The sequence below is a fragment of the Erinaceus europaeus genome, chromosome 4, assembly GCF_950295315.1.
Source record: "Erinaceus europaeus chromosome 4, mEriEur2.1, whole genome shotgun sequence".
In the NCBI taxonomy this organism is placed as follows: domain Eukaryota; kingdom Metazoa; phylum Chordata; class Mammalia; order Eulipotyphla; family Erinaceidae; genus Erinaceus; species Erinaceus europaeus.
The window spans coordinates 100,880,592-100,898,317 of NC_080165.1; the positions used below are offsets into that span (position 1 = coordinate 100,880,592).

The 17,726-nt window shown below is 52.4% G+C and overlaps 2 protein-coding genes across 12 annotated transcripts in view; one reads left to right on the top strand and one right to left on the bottom strand.

Annotated features, from left to right (window-relative positions):
• Positions 1-16,042, top strand: TNFRSF1A (TNF receptor superfamily member 1A). Of its 2 annotated transcripts, none has more exons than XM_007527843.3 (10): positions 1-339; positions 8,307-8,436; positions 9,011-9,139; positions 11,725-11,871; positions 12,067-12,145; positions 13,768-13,835; positions 13,961-14,074; positions 14,304-14,332; positions 14,534-14,777; positions 14,995-16,042. In XM_007527843.3, exons 1-10 carry the CDS (start codon positions 301-303, stop codon positions 15,291-15,293), a joined length of 1,278 nt encoding a protein of 425 aa, XP_007527905.1. In that variant the 5' UTR covers positions 1-300; the 3' UTR covers positions 15,294-16,042. The 2 variants fall into 2 exon arrangements, with proteins under 2 accessions (XP_007527905.1, XP_060046208.1); XM_060190225.1 differs by having other exon boundaries at positions 2-339; positions 8,281-8,436.
• The window catches only part of PLEKHG6 (pleckstrin homology and RhoGEF domain containing G6), an 18,851-nt gene continuing 17,167 nt past the window's right edge, over positions 16,043-17,726 (bottom strand). For all 10 annotated transcript variants that reach the window (XM_060190221.1, XM_060190218.1, XM_060190214.1 and 7 more), the window contains 2 exons: positions 16,565-17,314; positions 16,043-16,459 (listed from right to left, as the gene is read on the bottom strand). In XM_060190221.1, the coding sequence (XP_060046204.1) occupies positions 16,450-16,459; positions 16,565-17,314 (760 nt within the window). In that variant the 3' untranslated portion in view covers positions 16,043-16,449. The remainder of the gene's footprint in view (positions 16,460-16,564; positions 17,315-17,726) is intronic.

Sequence of the window (17,726 nt, forward strand, 5' to 3'; positions counted from 1 at the left end):
ATCTCGAGCTGCCACTCTCCCTTCCCCTCCCACCTCCTCTCCCTCCTCTCTTTAGTTTTGGCTCCAGTTCTCCGGCCGGATTCCAGTCTGGCTTTTGAGGTTCCAGCCACCCCAGGATCTAACAGTGGTCCCACCCTCACCCTCTTCCCCCCTGCTCAACTTTCAAGGCCCCTGACTTAAGTCCCTTAAGTCTGAGGCTCCTCCGGGACCTGGCGCCTCCTCCGAGTCCGCGCTGCCCGCTGCCTGCCGTCTGTGCCCATGGCTGAGCCCTGATGGGGGAGAGGCCACCGTGGGCCGGACATGGGCCTCCCTGCCGTGCCTGGCCTGCCGCTGCCACTGGTAAGACTGGGCTCTGGGGGTAGGGGGCGGAGGGCTGGTGACCAAGGGTGTTGTGGGGACCCGAGGGGGACAGCAGTGGCCCTGCCAGGAGGTGGCTGGACTGGGGCCTACAGGCCTCACCCTAAACACTGTCCAGGTCTCATCCATCCACCCTGAGTGTGGTCAGGGAGAGGGTTGAAGGGCGCGGGGGACGAGGGAGCTGGGTGGGGGTGTCCATCAGGGCAGGTAGGCTGGGTTTGGTCAGTGAGGAAAGGAATGGGGAATTCCTTCTCCTCCCTGGCCAGGCAGGTCCTCCTCCCTCAGTCCAGATGATTCAGAGTCCAGATGTGCCTCTGGACGGCTGGCTGACCCAAATGTGTGGGGTGTGTGCCATGGACAGAGGGCAGCAGGGGTGCGGGGACTGGGGAGCCTATTCAAATAGGGAAACAGTCCAGGCAGCAGAAAGGTTTATTTAAGGAAGGGGGAGATGGGACACTGTGCTACAATGGGTCTTTGGGAGGGGAGCCGCAAAGTGGGCAAAGTGGGTAGGGGTCTTGCAGCCAAAGGGTGTGGTCCCCAGCCCTGGGCTTCCACCTTGGGAGTACCCTCCTCCCTCAGCCTCCCCCCTTTCTAGGCAGATGTGCTCTGGTGACTGAAACTCTCCAGGTGACAGTGCTTCCTACACCTGCACCCCACCGCTTGCCCCCCCCCCCCCCTTAGATCCAAACACCAAACACCTCAAGCTTTCTCCTGCACTTTGGGGAAGTAGAAAGAGTGTTTTCATCACTGAGAATGTCCCTTTCTCAGGCCTGGTTTCAGTGTATCCCTGATGATCCTATGACCCCTCAGAGTCCTCCCTCCAACCTATGAGCCTGGTAGATTCTTCCAGATCTCAGTTTCCCCTGAGCCCACCCACCACCCCCTGCCTCTCCCCTGGGTCTCATCTTTTCTTTGTTAACCATTCCTTCCTGTGCTGCCAGTCTCCCCAGAAATCTCATCAGAGCCTTTCAGGACCAGGTTTTGGCATGCATGGTTGAGCATACGTGTACTATGCGCGAGGACCTGGGTTCAAGGCCCCTGTCTCCACCTGTCTTAGCAAATAAGAAAAAATATGAAAAAAAAAAAAACCAAACACGCGGCTCATCTCTCTTTCTCTTTCTGTATACTATCTGCCTCTTCTCCGAGCTGTATCTCAAAGCTCTCCTTCCTCTCACATGCACACTTGCACAATCTTTGGGGGCACTTCTCCATAGCCAGCCCCCTGTTCTCTGCCTGCTTGCCCATCTCCTTCCTCCCCAGCTGGCTTCATTCTCTTTTCTCTTCCCTAGCCCCCCCCCCCCCATTCAGCTGCCTCTTCAGGGTGGTTCACCTGGATTCATCTACTGGCTGCCTCACGTGCTAACTGTCTGAACGTGAGCAGGTTACATGACCTCCACCTGGCTTAGTTTCTTTGTCTCTAAAATGGACACAGCAGGGCCAGATGGTGGCGCACCTGCTTAAGTGTACACATTACAATGTATTAGGACCCAGGTTCAAGACCCTGGTGCCCACCTGCAGGAGGAAAGCTTCATGAGTGGAGAAGCAGGTGTCACTCTGTCTCTTTCCATCTCTACCGCCCTTCTCAATTTCTATCTCTATCTAATAATAAATAAATAAATAAATAAAAATTTAAGGAGAATGGACACAACAGCCCCTCCCTCCTTAATGTTCCTTTGAAGATTATGTAGCTCTGGATGCATGCAGTGTTGGATTTTTAGTCTACGAGGGCTTTGTGCTGAGCACTGCTTTAGTTGTTGGGATTATTACACAGCAAACAAAACCTCTATGCCCCTGGAGTTTCCATTCTAGTACAGGGACAGGGCCAGCAAGTGGAAAGTGCTCCATAAGATTTACATTCTTACAGTCAGAATTCCTAGTGTCAGCAGCCATTTCTCAGTGACTGCCTTCTTTGGAAAAGGGGTGGTGGTGGTCCAGGAAGGGACATGGGGTTGGGGCTAATCCCATCCAGGTAGGAGTGTGACACCTAAGGGGCAGAAGCTTAGCCTAACCTGGAGGGAAATGGGGAGAGGGCTGGATAGTCTCTCTAAGGCTTCAAACTGGGAAGCAGAGAAACAGAGGATTTGGAATTGGCCACCCACCTGGGGGAGTGTGTGTGGCTGGGCAGGGAGGAGGCCTGGCACCATGGCAGGTTGTCTACCAGCTTTTCAGAGTCTCTCTCTCTCTCTCTCTCTGTGTATGTAGAATGCAGGAGAGAATGTGACAAAACTAGAAGGACTTTGCTGCTCTCAAGGAAGCCACCAGTCTAGGGTCAAACAGGGACAGGAATACAGTCTGGGGGAAAGGATCCATTAAACACTGTACCTGTGGGAAGCAAGGCCAGTAAGGGGTGGGGAGAGCAGGAGAGAGGGAAAGGGAGGGAAAAAAGGGGAGGGAGAAGAGAAGAGGAGAGGAAGCTTGCCAACTCTCTTTTCTTGCTTGGCTGGTCTCTGTGCTAGGGCTCAGCTCCAGAAAACCCAGGTGCTCCCCCAGGCTGACTCTGGGGTCTCCCACGGGGGTCCAGGAGCCCCTGACTACCTCCGTGGGACCTATGCTTGTTTGTTTCTGAACTGATGTCTCTGAGCCCAGCTGTTGAATGAAGCAAGGAACCAGATAAAATCAGGGAGGGAAGTTTCCAAGATCAATGGATTTAGGGCTGAGGTCTGAAGGCACTGATGGGCAGGTTGACTAGAAAAAATGATCAGGGGAGTCCAGAGGTAGCGCAGCAGGGTTAAGCGCATATGGCGCATATGGTGCAAAGAGCAAGGACTGGTGTAAGGATTCTGGTCCGATCCCCCAGCTCCCCACCTGCAGGGGAGTCGCTTCACAAGCTATGAAGTAGGTCTGCAGGTGTCTATCTTTCTCTCCCCCTCTCTGTCTTCCCCTTCTCTCTCCATTTCTCTCTGTCCTATCCAACAACAATGACATCAATAACAACAACAATAATAATTACAACAATAAGGCAACAAGGACAACAAAAGAGAATAAATAAAATTAACAAATTAAAAAAAAAAAGAAAAAAGGACCAGGAGACTTTTAGGGAGACAAGAGAAAGAGCAGGGCTAGGATTTGTATTGAGACAGGGGTGGGAGGTGGCAGGAAGCTGAACACCTTGTCCAGAGTGGAAGAACCATGCTGAGGGGAACTCAGAAATGAGAATGAGAGGACTGGAGGAAGTGGGGGGCAGGGGTGTGTGTGTGTGAGGGGGTTGGGGAAAGGGATACAGAAAAAATCTGAACCTGGTTCCTAGTAGATTCATTCGTTCATTCATTCATTCACTCATTCATTCATTCATTCACCCATTCATTAGCAATCATTCTTTGAGGGCCCACCACACCCAACTCATGCAGAGAAGGTACAGGAATGATGCCCAAGGTGAGGCTCTGGCAAGGGAGGCCCCAAGCCAAGCACAAGTTGAAGCGTGAGCGGAAGATAAGAAGGCTGTAGGGTGATGGCAACAGTGAGGGGCTGGGTGTGGAAGGCAGCTGAGGGACAAGTGAGGACTGGGAGGTGACATCAGAAGCACCTCCAAGATGAACTGGATGGGTCAGTCAGGGGTGGGGACAGGCCTCAAGCAGAGAAAGAGGCAAAGGCCTCTGCAGAAGTGGTCAGTGTGACATTTGTTTGGTGTGTGTGTGTGTGTGTGAGAGAGAGAGAGTGTGATATGTATGTAGTTTGGGGCACCTGAAGGACCTAGGGCATAGCCAAGTGACAGAAGCATCACCTCCTAAGCCTCCCAACTCTTCTGGGCTTTTACATCCTTTCTGGGGGCAGTCTTACATGAGGGGCCTCAGAAAGAGAGGGGCATTTGCTAGGTTCTCCAGGGAGAATATGTACATGGAGGGGTGAGGGAGGTCTTGCTTAGAGATAAATATATTTGGGGGGGCTGATGTCCTACTTCTCTCTTTCTGTAATCAGTGGCCATCATTGGCATAGATAGAAGACAGCTCAGCCTAGAGTAGATGAGACAGTATAATGGTTTTGCAAAGAGACTCTTATACCTGAAGCTCCAAAGTCACAGGTTCAATCCCCTGTACCATCATAAGCCTCAGCACTGCTCACAGTGCTCTGGTAAGAATAATAAATAAATAAATAAATAATAAATTTAAAAAAAGGGCTGGGGAGATAACATAATGGTTATTATGTAAACAAGTCTCTCATGTTTGAGGCTTAGAGGTCCCAGGTTCCATTCCCAGCACCACTATTAGCCAAAGCTGAACAGTGCTCTGGTCTCTCTCTTTCTCTTTCTCTCTGCCTCTCTCTCTCTCTCTCTCTCTCTCTCATTAAAATAAATAAATAAATAAATAAAATAAAGAACAAAAAAGAAGACAGCTTAGCCCCACTCCCCAAACCCAAACCTGTAGCCCTGTTCACTGTGCTTCTCCCATGCTGAGTGCTGAGAGTTTCCCTGGGAGGGGAAAACACTATCTCTGACCAAGACACTCTCTCTGATCTCTCATTTTGGAGTTTATGGTCTGTTTGGGGGAGATGGTATCTCGTTGCCAAAGATAATTGCGCCATGATAAGAACCCACAGTAGATGGGGTTAATTCACATTATTAAAGTTCACAGGCCTAATGAGCCTGAGTGGAGACCTCATTAGTGAAGGGCTGCAGGGGAGGGAGGGGAGGTCTCAGCCCATGTGACCTCCCTTTCCAAGCCAGTGACATTACTTTGACATTAAGGAGGCCTATCTGAGAAGTCAAGGCACTTTCAGGTGGATCAGAAAACAGTGATCCCTGGAGGGAGCTGGGGCACAGAAACCACAGGTCTAGCTCTGTGTCTGCTTTACTCTGCAGCCCAGCACAGGAAGTCACAGCCTCCCCCAGGCGGAAGTTGTGGGGGAGTCAGAAGGGTGCTGGGTCACCCCACCAACTATCTCTCCACAGACACTTCTGCCTGGCTTCTGCACCAGGTCGCTGGGGTTGGAGTGCTCAAAGCTCACCTCCTGTTTCTGCAGCACAAAGCATGCTTGCTGGGGTGGAGGGGAGCCTGAGGGGGTGGCCTGGAATACTGCCTTTCCCAGCACCCCCTCCCCAAGGCCTGGGGGCTCCCCTCTTGCTTGCATGCTCATTCCTGGAAGTGTCAATCAGAGTTCTGGAGTTTTCCGGACACTCACAGTAGGCTTGTGGGAGAGGCCTTGGAGACTCAGCACTGGCCTATTTTCCTAAGGATTGTGGGGGGGCCCTAGGGAGGTCCCCAGATCCAGCCCAACTGGTCAGAACCAGCTAAGCTGTGGGAAGGCTATGAACCTCGCGCAGGAGGAGGGTAGCCTGGGTTTTGCTCCCTGCTGGAACTGGGGAGTGTCAGCCCTCTCCCCCTTTCTAGGCTGGGTGGTTGGCTGGGGTGGGGAGGGGAGGAGTGTGGGCAGGGCTGCAGTGGAGGGGCGTGGGAAGGAGCACTCCCCCAGGGGTGGGCAGGACCTGATGCTAGGAAGCCAGGGGTGGGAGGAGACTCAAGGAAGCCAGGGGTCGGATCAGACTTCCCTTCGGGATGGAATGTGATAGGGAGCCGGTTCCCGAAATCCAAGGGCCAAATGGGACAGGGGTCCTCGGCCCACTCTGGAGGGGAAGGGGAAGGAGGAGGGAAAGGGGGGCCCCTGAGGGGGCCTGGAGGGAGAAAGTAGTGCCCCAGGAGGAAGAGATCAGTTGGGGTCCCTTCTATCTTTGCTGACTCATGACCCCTGAGGAGCTGGGGAAGCTTGCTGGTTCCCTCTCCCTCCCTCTGGCCTGAGTCACTGGGCGGGGCTGCTGGGAAAAGATTTCCCTTTCCCGGATCTCTCTTAACCCCCCAAATGCTGGAGAGGACTGGGGGGTTGGGGGGCGGTGGAGTAGGGGCACCGCCTGAGAAAACCTCTCTCCCTCCTTCCCTTCTGGGGAGCTTATTTCTCACAGGGGCTGGAGTCCTTGAACACCCCCCATCATCACCCCCAGCCCTAAGACTGCCCCAGAACAGGACCCCCACCACCACTCCCAATTCTTCCAGTCTGCTGGTTGGCACACCTCCAGCCTCCTGAGATGGGATTCCAAGTGCTAGGAGCTCATCTTCGGGGAAAGGAACTGCATTTTCAGGGTGGAGAAGCCCTTCCCATAAACAACCCCCGCCCCCAACACTTCCTGTTGCCCTGGGTGAGGGATTCTCACAGGACCCGGCCCTGGAGGAGGCCGCCCTGGAATTGAAGGCGGGGTTGCCTATGTTTTCCGCGCGTGACTTCCCCGGTTTGTGGTGAAGAGGCAGGTTTCCAGGTCATCGCAACGCCCTCCAGTGGCTGACTTAGGCCTGACCTGTCAGGGCTGGGGCTGGAGGCCATTGTCTTATCTCTCTCTTTTATGCTTTCTATTTTTTATTTGATAGGACAGAAAGAAGAAATTGACAGGGTAGGGGTGATAGGGAGAGAGAAAGAGAAAGACACCTGCAGACCTGCTTCATCATTTGTGAAGCTTTCTCCGGCAGGTGGAAAAGGGACCAGAGGCTTGAACCCAGGTCCTTGTGCATGGTAACTGTTCGCTTGACCATGTGTACCACTACCCAGTTCCCTCATCCTCTTATTTTTACACAAACCAGCCGTTAGAGCGGGGTGGGAACAGCAAGGAGCTCAAAAAGCAAAGTCTGAGTCCCCAGCTCTTGGCATGGCTTTTCCACATCATAGCCAGAACTGGACCCGGCCTGGACCAGGGGCTGGGAGAGATGCAATCCTGTGGTGCAAAGGGCTTCGGGGTCCCTGATCACTCCCATGGTCCTTTGAGCTGGTCATCAGCCTCTGAGCAGTCCTCACTGCTGCCTACCGGCTGCATTCCATGCCTTCACCTGCCTGGGACATCCCCCCCCCCCCCCATTCTACTTCTACTTCTACTCCTCTGCATTTGCCCTGACCAAGCTGGGGGATTTGTGTAGGTTTGGAGATGGGGGATGCACCAGTTCAAGAGTCCTGAGTGAGGTTTCGATACATATTTATGAAGAAATTCTTTATTGTACTGATCTTTGGCATTGCTTGCATGTGCCAGAGTGATGCTCTGGTTCTCTCTCCCTTCATGTCTCTTATGTTCATAAATAAATAAATACATCTTGAAAGAAAGAATATCTCTCCCACTTGCAGTAGTGGAAACTGAACTCTGGGCTTCAGGTCTGCAGGGTCCAAAGTCTTTTTCATGTTAAATATATATATTCAAGTCATTTTCAGGGTCCAAAGCTTTACCCACTGTGCCACTTCCCCCCCCCCCAAACCCTTCCTGCTATCACACAGTTCATAAAGTACACAGGGCTGCTATGTTGCAGAATGAACATTACATGGACACAGCTCCCAGACACAGAGATACCACTTTGATTGTTAGTGCTATCATTAAGGTCACCTGCCACTTCCCACTGTGCCACTTCCCCCCCCAAACCCTTCCTGCTATCACACAGTTCATAAAGTACACAGGGCTGCTATGTTGCAGAATGAACATTACATGGACACAGCTCCCAGACACAGAGATACCACTTTGATTGTTAGTGCTATCATTAAGGTCACCTGCCTGTCCGAAATTAAGAAAAAAGAAGGGCTAGGGAGACAGCATAATAGTTCTGCAATGGACTTTTATCCCTGAGGCTCTGAGGTTCCAGGTTCAGTCATCACCATCACTATAAGCCAGAACTGAGCAGTGCTATGGTGTCTCTGTATCTTTCTCTCTCTCATTAAAATAAAATAAACATACATAAGTAAATACATAATCTAAAAAGAAAGATGCCTCAAATACCTACCTTGTGCCCAGCACAACTAATTACTCTGCAGAAAAAAAAAAGATAAAATACAGCTTGGATTTGGGGGTTTCTAGCTTCCAGGTGGAGGGACAGAAATGAGCTTAGAGGACATAGAAAGAATGACCTAGTACATGGCCCTGCAGCCATGTGGCTGAGCTGGGGCAGGCTCACTGTCCTTCCCTTCTAGTGGGTGCTTTCCTGGCTTCTCTGCAGGTGCTCCTGGCTCTGTGGACACTCTACCCCTTGGCCCAGGCCATTCCCTTGGAGGATCACATTGTGTGTCCTCCAGGAAAGTATCTCCACCCCGACAACAGAACCTTCTGCTGCACCATGTGCCACAAAGGTAGGAACAAGTGGCTCCTTGCTTGGGAGGCTCCTGGATTTCTCCTTTCTTTCTTTCTTTTTTTCTTTCTTTCTTTTTTCTTTTTTTTTTTGCCTCCAGGGTTATTGCTCAGGATTGGTGCCTGCACTATGAATCCACTGCTCCTGGAGGCATTTTTCCCTTTTGTTGCCCTTGTTGTTTTATTGTTGTAGTTATTATTGTGTTGTTGTTAGGACAGAAAGAAATGAAGAGAGGAGGGGAAGACAGAGAGGGGGAGAGAAAGATAAGACACCTGTAGTCCTGCTTCACCACCTGTGAAGTGACTCCCCTGAAGGTGGGGAGCCAGGGGCTCGAACAGGGATCCTAGTGCTGGTCCTTGCACTTTGCGCCATGTGCGCTTAACCCTCTGCACTACCATCTGGCCCTGCTCCTGGGTTTCTAGGACCTGCTCCCAGCCTTCTGGCCTTGCTGCCTCTCCCCACCCCCATCCTCACCCCGAGGCTCTGGGAGGTGGTCCTGGGTGTTTTCTTGGTCCCAGGGCTTCCCCCCTTGGGCTTTGGACTCAGTGGCTCTGACCTTTGTGCTCTCTCCATAGGGACCTACTTGAAAGATCACTGTCAGGGCCCGGGCCTAGACACGAAGTGTGAGGTGTGTAAAAAGGGCACCTTCATCGCAGCACAGAACCACATCAAGCAGTGCTTCAGCTGTGCTCGGTGCCGGAAAGGTAAGTCTCAGGAGAGGGCAGGGCTTAAAGACACAGTAGGCCTGGCCCCCAGCCTCTGGTGGGTGCCTATGGAAGTGGCTCAATGGGTAGTGCATAGTGTGTGTGTGTGTGTGTGTGTGTGTGTGTGTGTACACGTATGACTGATCCCTGGGGCTGGATTCCTGGTGCCTCATAGCTCAAGGACCTCTTTCCTATTCCCAAATAAATAAGTAAATAAATCTTTTGCTGTTGTTGTTAGGGCTTCACTGCTCCAGGCTGAATTTTTTCAGATAGAGACAAAAGAGACAGAGGGAGAGGGGAAGAGACACTATAGCTTGAAAGCTCTCTCTAGTGTTGTTCTGGGGAGACAGAATAGTGTGGGCTGGGAAGACAGCATAGTGATTTAGCAGAATACTTTCATGCTTGAGGGCCCGAGGTCCCAGGTTCAATTCCCAGAACTGTCATAAGCCAAAGTTAAGCGATGCCCTGGTCTCTCTCTCTGTATCTCTCATTACTAACAAATAAATAAATAAATAAATTTAAAAGGAGGTAACCAAAGGGTTTCTTAGAGAGAAAGAAAGAAAGAGGGGGGAGATATCATGATACATATGCAAAGAGACTCCCATGTCTGAAGCTCCAAAGTCCTTGTGGTTCAATACCTTGCACCACCATAAACCAGTGCTGAGCAGTGCTCTGATATTGAGTGCCACCAAATTGCAGATGTTACCATGACACTATCCTGACTTCCCTGGGCAGATGACCTGGAACCTCACCTCCCCAGGGTCTTATTCCACTAGTGAAAGATAGAAACAGGCTGGGGGTATGGATCAACCTGCCAATGCCCATGTTCAGTGGAGAAGCAATTATAGAAGTCAGCCCTCCTACCTTTTGCACCCCAAAAAGAATGTTAGTCTGTACTTCCTGAGGGATAAAGAATAGGAAAATTTACAATTGAGGGGATGGGACACGGAACTGTGGTGGTAGGAATTACATGGAATTATACCCTTCTTCTTGTATAATTTTGGGTTTAAAAATTTTTTTTTTTTTACTATCTTTGTTGGCTAGAAACAGCCAGAAGGGGTCAGGTGGTGGCGCACCTGGTTCTTCTTCTTCTAGCGTTTGCCAGCACACCTGGTTGAGCACATATGTTACAGTGTGCAAGGACCCAGGTTCTAGCCACCAGTCCCCACCTGCAGGAGGAAAGCTTCATGAGTGGCGAAGCAGGACTGCAGGTGTCTCTCTGCCTCTCTCCCTCTCTGTCACCCCCTTCCCTCTCCATTTTTGGCTGTCTCTAATAAGTAAAGATTAATAAAATAAAATAAATTTAAAAAAAGAAACAGCCAGAAATGGAGAGGGAAGGGTGTGATTGAGGGAGACAGACAGAGAGACACCAGCAACGCTGCTTCACCACTCACAAAGCTTTCCCCCTGCAGGTGGGGACTGGGGGCTCGAACCTGGGTCCTTGTGCACTGTAACATGTATGCTCAACCAGGTGTGCCACTGTCTGCCCCACCCTATAATCTTGTTAATAATTATTAAATCACTAATAAAAAATAAATAAATAAAACTAAATTTTAAAAAGTAAGTGAGCACACTAGCCAGGTGAGCTATCTTGCTGACCATTAATATTTTTTAAAAAACAGCTTTATTTGTGTATTTATTATTGACAGCAAGACAGAGAGGGGGAGAGAGGGAGAACCAGAGCATCTCTCTGGCACATATGATGCCAGGAATCAAACTTGGGGCCTCATGCTTGAGAGGGCAACATCCTAGCCACATGCCACCTTGCAGGTCCCTCATCAAGACTCTCTCTTTTCACCTGCATCCCTGCTCCACCACTTGTGAAGTTTTCTCCCTGTTGGTGGGGACCAGGGGTTGGAATCCGAGTCCTTGTGCACTGTAATGTGTGCACTTAATCAGGTGTGCCACTGCCTGGACCCCCTCCATCTAAGATCTTTAAAGAATCCAAGTTAGAGAGATTACCATGTTTTAAAATAGGTTTTTAATTATTATTATTTGTTAATGAGAAACAGAGCATCACACTGGCACGTGGGATGCCAGGGCACTGAGATTACATACTTGAGAGTCTAAGGTTTTATCCACTAGGCCACCTCCTACACCCTAAACTTCCTTTTTCAACTGATTTTTCCCTAAGATCCTATTGCTATTTTGTTCACCTTTTAAGCTATTTTTTTTAAGTGATGGGTCTATGTTGTGTGTTGGAATAAATGCATTCCTTGTTTACAAAAAAAAAAAGAAGAGACTCTCTCTTTCCATTATTTATTTGAGAAAGGTGAGGGGGGGTAGAGCAATAACCAGAGCATTATTATGGAACATGTGATTTTGAGGATTGAATCTGGGACCTCACGCTGAGAGTCTGACACTCTGCTTACTGTATCCTGCATTTTAAATCAGCGGGGGTGGGGTGGGGTGGGGTGGGGTGGTGGAGCTCACTGTTTGGTGTGTGAGTGAACATGCATAGTGTGAATGTGCCCTAGACACACACAAGTGGGCATGTCTTGGAGGGCAGCAGGGGAGAATGAGTAGAATCTATGGGGTTGGGGGCAGCAGGCTCACAGCCACCTCCTCCCTCCGTCCCTCACCAGAGATGCAGCAGGTGGAGATTTCTCCATGCACCGTGGAGCAGGACACAGTGTGTGGCTGTCGGGAGAACCAGTACCGGCATACCTGGGGGGATCTGTTCCAGTGCCGGAACTGCAGTGCCTGTGTCAATGGCACCATAACTCACTCCTGTGAGTATGACACCCTTGGCCCCTACCCCAGGCCTCCCAGTCTGGGGTGACAGCTTTCTGTCTACCAAGTACCTCCTTTCTTGCCTTCTCCTGTTCTGGTCACCTCCCCCTGCTCCTCTCCTTTCTATGGTCCAGGAGATGCAGGGTTCAGGGGTGCAGGGTGGTCCTTAAGCTCTGCTTCTTCTCCTCCCACAGGCCATGGGAAGCTGGACACTATCTGCTTTTGCCACACAGGCTTCTACTTGAAAGGCAGTGTGTGCCTCCCCTGTGAGAAGTGAGTATCTCTGCCAGCTGCTGGCACTGAGTCTCGGGGCACGGCGTGGCTGACACAGGCAGGTTGTGGGTCAGAGCTGTGAGTGGAGCTGGGGAAATACCCAGGGTGCTATGTTTCTGACTGCCTGAGTAGGAGTCCATCCAGTAAAGATACCAGGCACTCTGTCCTCCCCCAGTGCATTCCTCAAATTTTAGTTACATTTTACTTTTATTTCTTTTTGGCCATGAGGGTTATTGCTGGGCCTCGGTGCCTGCACAACGCCACCTTTTCTGGTGGCCATTTTCCCCTCTTCCTTTATTTTCTTCTTTCTTTCTTACCGCCAGAGCATGAGAGACAGAGAGAGATTGAGAGAAAAAGGGAGAGACAGAGAGAAGACACCTGCAGCAAGCACTGTTCCAACAATTAAGACGCTTCCCCTCTGAGGTGGGGACTGAGGACTTGAACCCTGGTCTATAAGCATGGTAACGTATGTGCATTCAATAGGACGCAGCACCACCTGGCCCATGTACCCCAGGTCTTAAGAATACTGGGAACAAAGGCTCATACCCAAAGACCTGCAGTTCTTTGACTGCAGGTGACTCTTGGGTGGCAGGGTTTACTACGGTTTCTAATTCTGGGAAACATACGCTCACAGCTAAAAGCAGTTGGGATCTCGTGCCAGTGGACGGAGCCTGGCCTACTGGTGGCTGTGTGTGTGCTTATGTGTATAGTGTCAATAACTCGATTGATAGATACAATCCGGCATTTCTTCTACTTCCTTTCACTACTTCTAGTCTTCTCCAGTTCTAGTTCCACAGAGGCTATTCTTGCTCATTTGGGACTCTGAGGGCTCTGAGGTTGAACTGACTTCAGCTAGGACATTTAATGGAACATGTGACTCAATGCCTCTGAAAAGCTTATACATCCATATATCCATATACACATACACATACTCCTTTTAAAAGCAAGGATAATGACACCTACTTGGTGGTGGAGTTGTAAGAACTACCAAAAATAGCTGTGACATGGCTGGCACCAATCTAGTTTACTTTTCCCCAGTCAGTTTCACCTCTTCTCCTTGAAAGAGCCTGCACATCTCGACCTTGTGTGTGAGCTGGACAGAACGGCCTCTTCTGCTTTCAGTTTCCAGCAGAGAATCTGCTCCAGTTGCTCCTAGTCCCTATCCCAGGCCAGAGCTCTCCTCATTTATATTATATTTCTCATGTGAATGTTTTGGCCCTCTCTCAAAGTCAACTGTGTCTCCAAGAAAAAATTCTTCCCACTTAATCCCCAGTCCTGCCAGGTGGGTAGGATTCTGTTCGTACTGGTGAGACTGAGGTTTCTAGGTGAGATGTGACTCGCTCCAGAGTCACACTGCTTAGCTGGACTGTCACTCTAATTTTTGACTTCTTCTAAATTCCAGTTTCAAAATGAAGAGATTCTGTGACCAGCTTTGGTTTCGTTCCTCTGCATTGGTCCCTAAGATCAGTTTACTTCCCATTCTAACAGGAGATAGCTGAAAGATTTGGAAAGCAAAGAACTTCCAATAATTGATGTCCCCCCCCCCCCCCGTTGTTTTTTTTTTTTTTTTGTAAGTCTTTCTCTCCTGGGAGGGCCCTATTCACCAGAGCTATCTCTTTTAGCTGTAAGAGTGAGCTGGACTGCACGAAGTGGTGCCCTCCTAGATTTACTGTTCCACGTGAGGACTCAGGTGAGGAGGGAGAAACCTGTGCATATGCTCATTTGCCCTCTCCTATTACACGCCCCTCCTCAAACCCCGCTCCTCCGTCCTACTCCCCTCTGCCCACCCCTAACTACAATGTACTTTGTCCCCAGCCACCACCATGCTGCTGCCCCTGGTCATCTTTTTTGGTTTCTGCATCTTGTCCCTCCTCTTTGGCATTATGGTCTGCCGCTACCAGCGATGGAAACCCAAGCTCTACTCCATTGGTGAGTGCTCCCCACCCCCACCCCAGGTTGACAGTGGGCGTGCAGAGGAGGTTTGGGGGGGGGGGTAAAAAATGGGAGACTGCTGGTGGGAGGTGGTCTGCAGGGCTGGGCACCATACCAGTGGTTCTCCATTCCACTGGGCTTTGAAGCGTGTGACCACAAGTCCCCAGGGCCAGCCCCAGAGGGGGAAGAGGAAGTGAAGGTTGTGACGCTTCTTTCTTTTTTTCAGTCTGTGGGAAACAGACACCTGGCAAAGAGGTAAGGAGAAACCAGGAACCTACCCTGGAGTCTTCCCTCACTGTCCACTCCCATCTGGTCGTTCCCAGTCACTCCCAGATCGCCTGGAATCACGCCCCATCCAACCCTTGGGCTCCCCAAGCCCCTCCAGCTCCACTCTGGAATACCGAGGGGTGGCGGGCTGTCCTGCTCCTCTGCTCACGGGTCCCTCCTCTTTTTCAGGGGGAGCTGGAAATCCCGTCGCCTGCTTTCTGCCCCACCCCAGGCTTTGGCCCCACCCCCAGTTTCAGTCCGGTCCCCAGCTATGTCCCTAGCCCCACCTTCCCGGTGGGCGAATGGTCCAGAATGGGGACGGGGCTAGTCCACGAGATGGCTCAGCCCCACCAGGGAGCGGCCCCCAGCGGCACCCCTGCCCCCGCCCCTCCTTCCAAGTGGGAGGACAGCGACCATCCACAGCGCCCCGATGGTGAGTCCGAGTCCCGGGCGGGGCGGGGGTGTGGGCAGTTCAGGTGCCGGGAGGGGAAGGAGGGGAAGGGGGTAGGGAGGCCTAGGAAGTCCGGTGCGGGGGAGGGTGGCCTCCTAGGAGGTCGGGTAGGAAGGTGCGGGGTGAGGCCTGCTTCCTAGAAGGTCAGGTGCAGGTTCTAGGGCACCCAGCTCACCGCCCCCCCCCCCCCCCTCCATAGACCCCAGGACTCTGTACGCCGTGGTGGACTGCGTGCCCCCGTCTCGCTGGAAGGAGCTGATTCGCCGGCTGGGCCTGAGCGAGTACGAGATGGAGCGGCTGGAGCTGCAGAACGCGCGCTGCCTGCGGGAGGCGCACTACAGCATGCTGGCGGCCTGGCGGCGGAGCGCACCTCGCACCCGGGATACACTGGAGCTGCTGCGCAGGGCGCTCGGCGACATGGACCTACTGGGCTGCCTGGAGGACATAGAGGACGCGTTGCGGGCACCCCAGGGCCCCGCGCTCCACCTCCCTCGGTGACGCTAGGGGGCTGCAGCGTGGACCTCGGCTCCCTGCTCCGGGCAGGACATCCCTAGAAGGACGGAGGGGGGGCAGGGGAGGCTGGCACCAGCTGGCAGCCTCTTACTTAAGTATACATAGCACCTCTCAGCTGTCTGAACACAGGGTCGGCTGTCTGTGTGGATGCGTGTGTATGCATGGGTGCTCCTATGTGCATGTGTCCCAGTGAGAGAGGCCAGGGTGCCTGGAGCCCAGGGGTTGTTTTTGGGGACCAGGGGATGGCATTAGCTGTCAGCCCCTCACCTCAGTGTATATAGCTCCTCTCAGCTGTCTGAACACACCTGGAGGGCCAGCTTCGTGTGTGGATGCGTGTGTATTCATCTGTGTGCATGTGTCCCAGTGAGAGGCTGAGGGTGCCTGGAGCCTTTTGGGGACTGTCTCATGGCTCATTTTGGGCTTGGAGAACCCAGCAAAGACTGCTTCAGGGGCCCAGGTCTGCTCCTGAGCCTGCGCTCCAGCAAATAAGCAATTTCTGTATGAATTCTGTCACACTAAGTGAACCTCTGAGCTCCCCAGGTGCAGAGGGTGCGGCGAACCCTAGGGCTTCCAGTTGGAGTGGTGGGTGTTTGTAAATATAAAACTTTGGGGCTAGGGAGACAGCATCATGGTGATGCTAAAGACTGTTCTGCCTGAGGCTCTGAGATCCCAGGTTCAATCCCCAGCACCATCAAACCAGAGCCTGAGCAGTGCTCTGGTAGAATAAACAAAACTCTGAAATGAAAACTCTGCTCAGGAGCCACGAGTCCCTTGTCCTTTGGGGAGGGGATCTGGACAAGTTCCGGGAAGACTGGCCACTTCTCTTGCTCTTCTGGGGTCTTCCAGGGACCAAGTAGTGTCTTTTGGGGTGTGTGTGGGGGGGGCAGAGACCAGTTCTTATGGTTGGGTGGGGCAGGAGGCCAACTGACAGTCTCTGTGACACCCAACCCCCAGCAGACTGGGTCTCCATTTTTATGCACATGACTTTATGTGGGGCTTCGGTGGAGAAATGTACATTTCTTGATCCCCTAAGTCCTCAGAACAGTGGGAACTGTGGTCCTTGAGGTAGAGTCCAGAGGGGCAGGTGGTGACCAGCACTCTTGGGGGGGGGGTGTCCTGTGCCGTAGGCCCTTGCTGTTCCTCATGCCTCCCTGGAAAACAAGGAGGGACAGTCAGAGGATGAAGGGGACAATGAAGGACCCACCTACACCCCCTACCCAGTCCCCTTTGCCTCTGGCCTGCTCTGGAGCACTTACGATGTGGACACGGGGGTGTCTAGCTGGATGACATGGAGCCCACGCATTCTGGCCAGCTGGGCCCGTGTCAGCCTGCGTGGCCGGCTGGGCTTAGGATCGGGGGCTCCTTCGATCCTCTGGCTGGCCAGCTCCTCCCGGATCTCTCTGAGTCTGTCCTCCCTGAGTACGTCCTCCCTGAGCATGCTGTCCCTGAGTGTGCCTTCAGCCTCCACTGGCTGAGGGGAGGGGACCTGGGCAGGTTCTGGGAAGACTGGCCACTCCTCCTCCTCTTCCTCCTCTGAGGTCTCCCAGGGGCTTTCCCCAGCTGAGTCTGTGTGTGTTGGGGAGCAGGGGGGCTGCCCCCTCAGCAGCGCTCTGCGCAGAGTCTCTGCTACCACGTTCCCTCCCTCTGGAGCCCCGACTTCCCCCTCACACCAGGGGGGTGGGCACCCTCTGGGCAAACTGCCTCCCCTCCGCAGAGTTTCTTCTGGCAGTTCTGGGGCACTTCGGCGTTGGGACGCTTGGGGGTCAAGGGGCTGGGGGTGTAGAGGTATGTCTCGGAGGTCCAGGGTGGACAGGGTGAGGCGGGGGTCCCTGCGCAGAGCTCGTGGGCGGAGTCGGCTGAGTAGGGAGGGTGAGCCCTTGGGGGAGGAGTCCGGGATCAGGGTCCCATAGCCAGAGTCCAAGGTGTCCTCCTGCCCTGAAGGGGTGTCCTCATCCGTGTCTTCCGTCACCACCAGCTGGGGGACAATGGTGGAGAACTCAGCAGTCCTAGGAGGAGGGATGAGTGACAGGCCAAGCTGAGGCCTCCAGTTCCTGACGTCTTACACCATACCCAGGGCTCTTTTCAAAGATTTATTTACTGGGTCTGGGTGTGATGCACCCAGTTGAGTGCACACATTACAATGCCCAAGGACAGGGGTTTGAGGCCTGATCACCACCTGTAGGGGGAAGCTTCACAAGTGGTAAAGCAGAGCTGCAGGTACCTCTCTCTCCCTGTATATGTACCTTTTCTCTCTCAATTTCTTCCTATCCTATCAAATAAATAAAGAATTTAAAAATATTTATCAGTTCATGAGAGAGAGAACCAAAGCATCACTCTGGCACATGGGATGCCAAGGCTTGAATTCAAGACCACATGGTTGAGACTCCAGTGCCCTGCCACCTCTTTGGTCTGCAACCA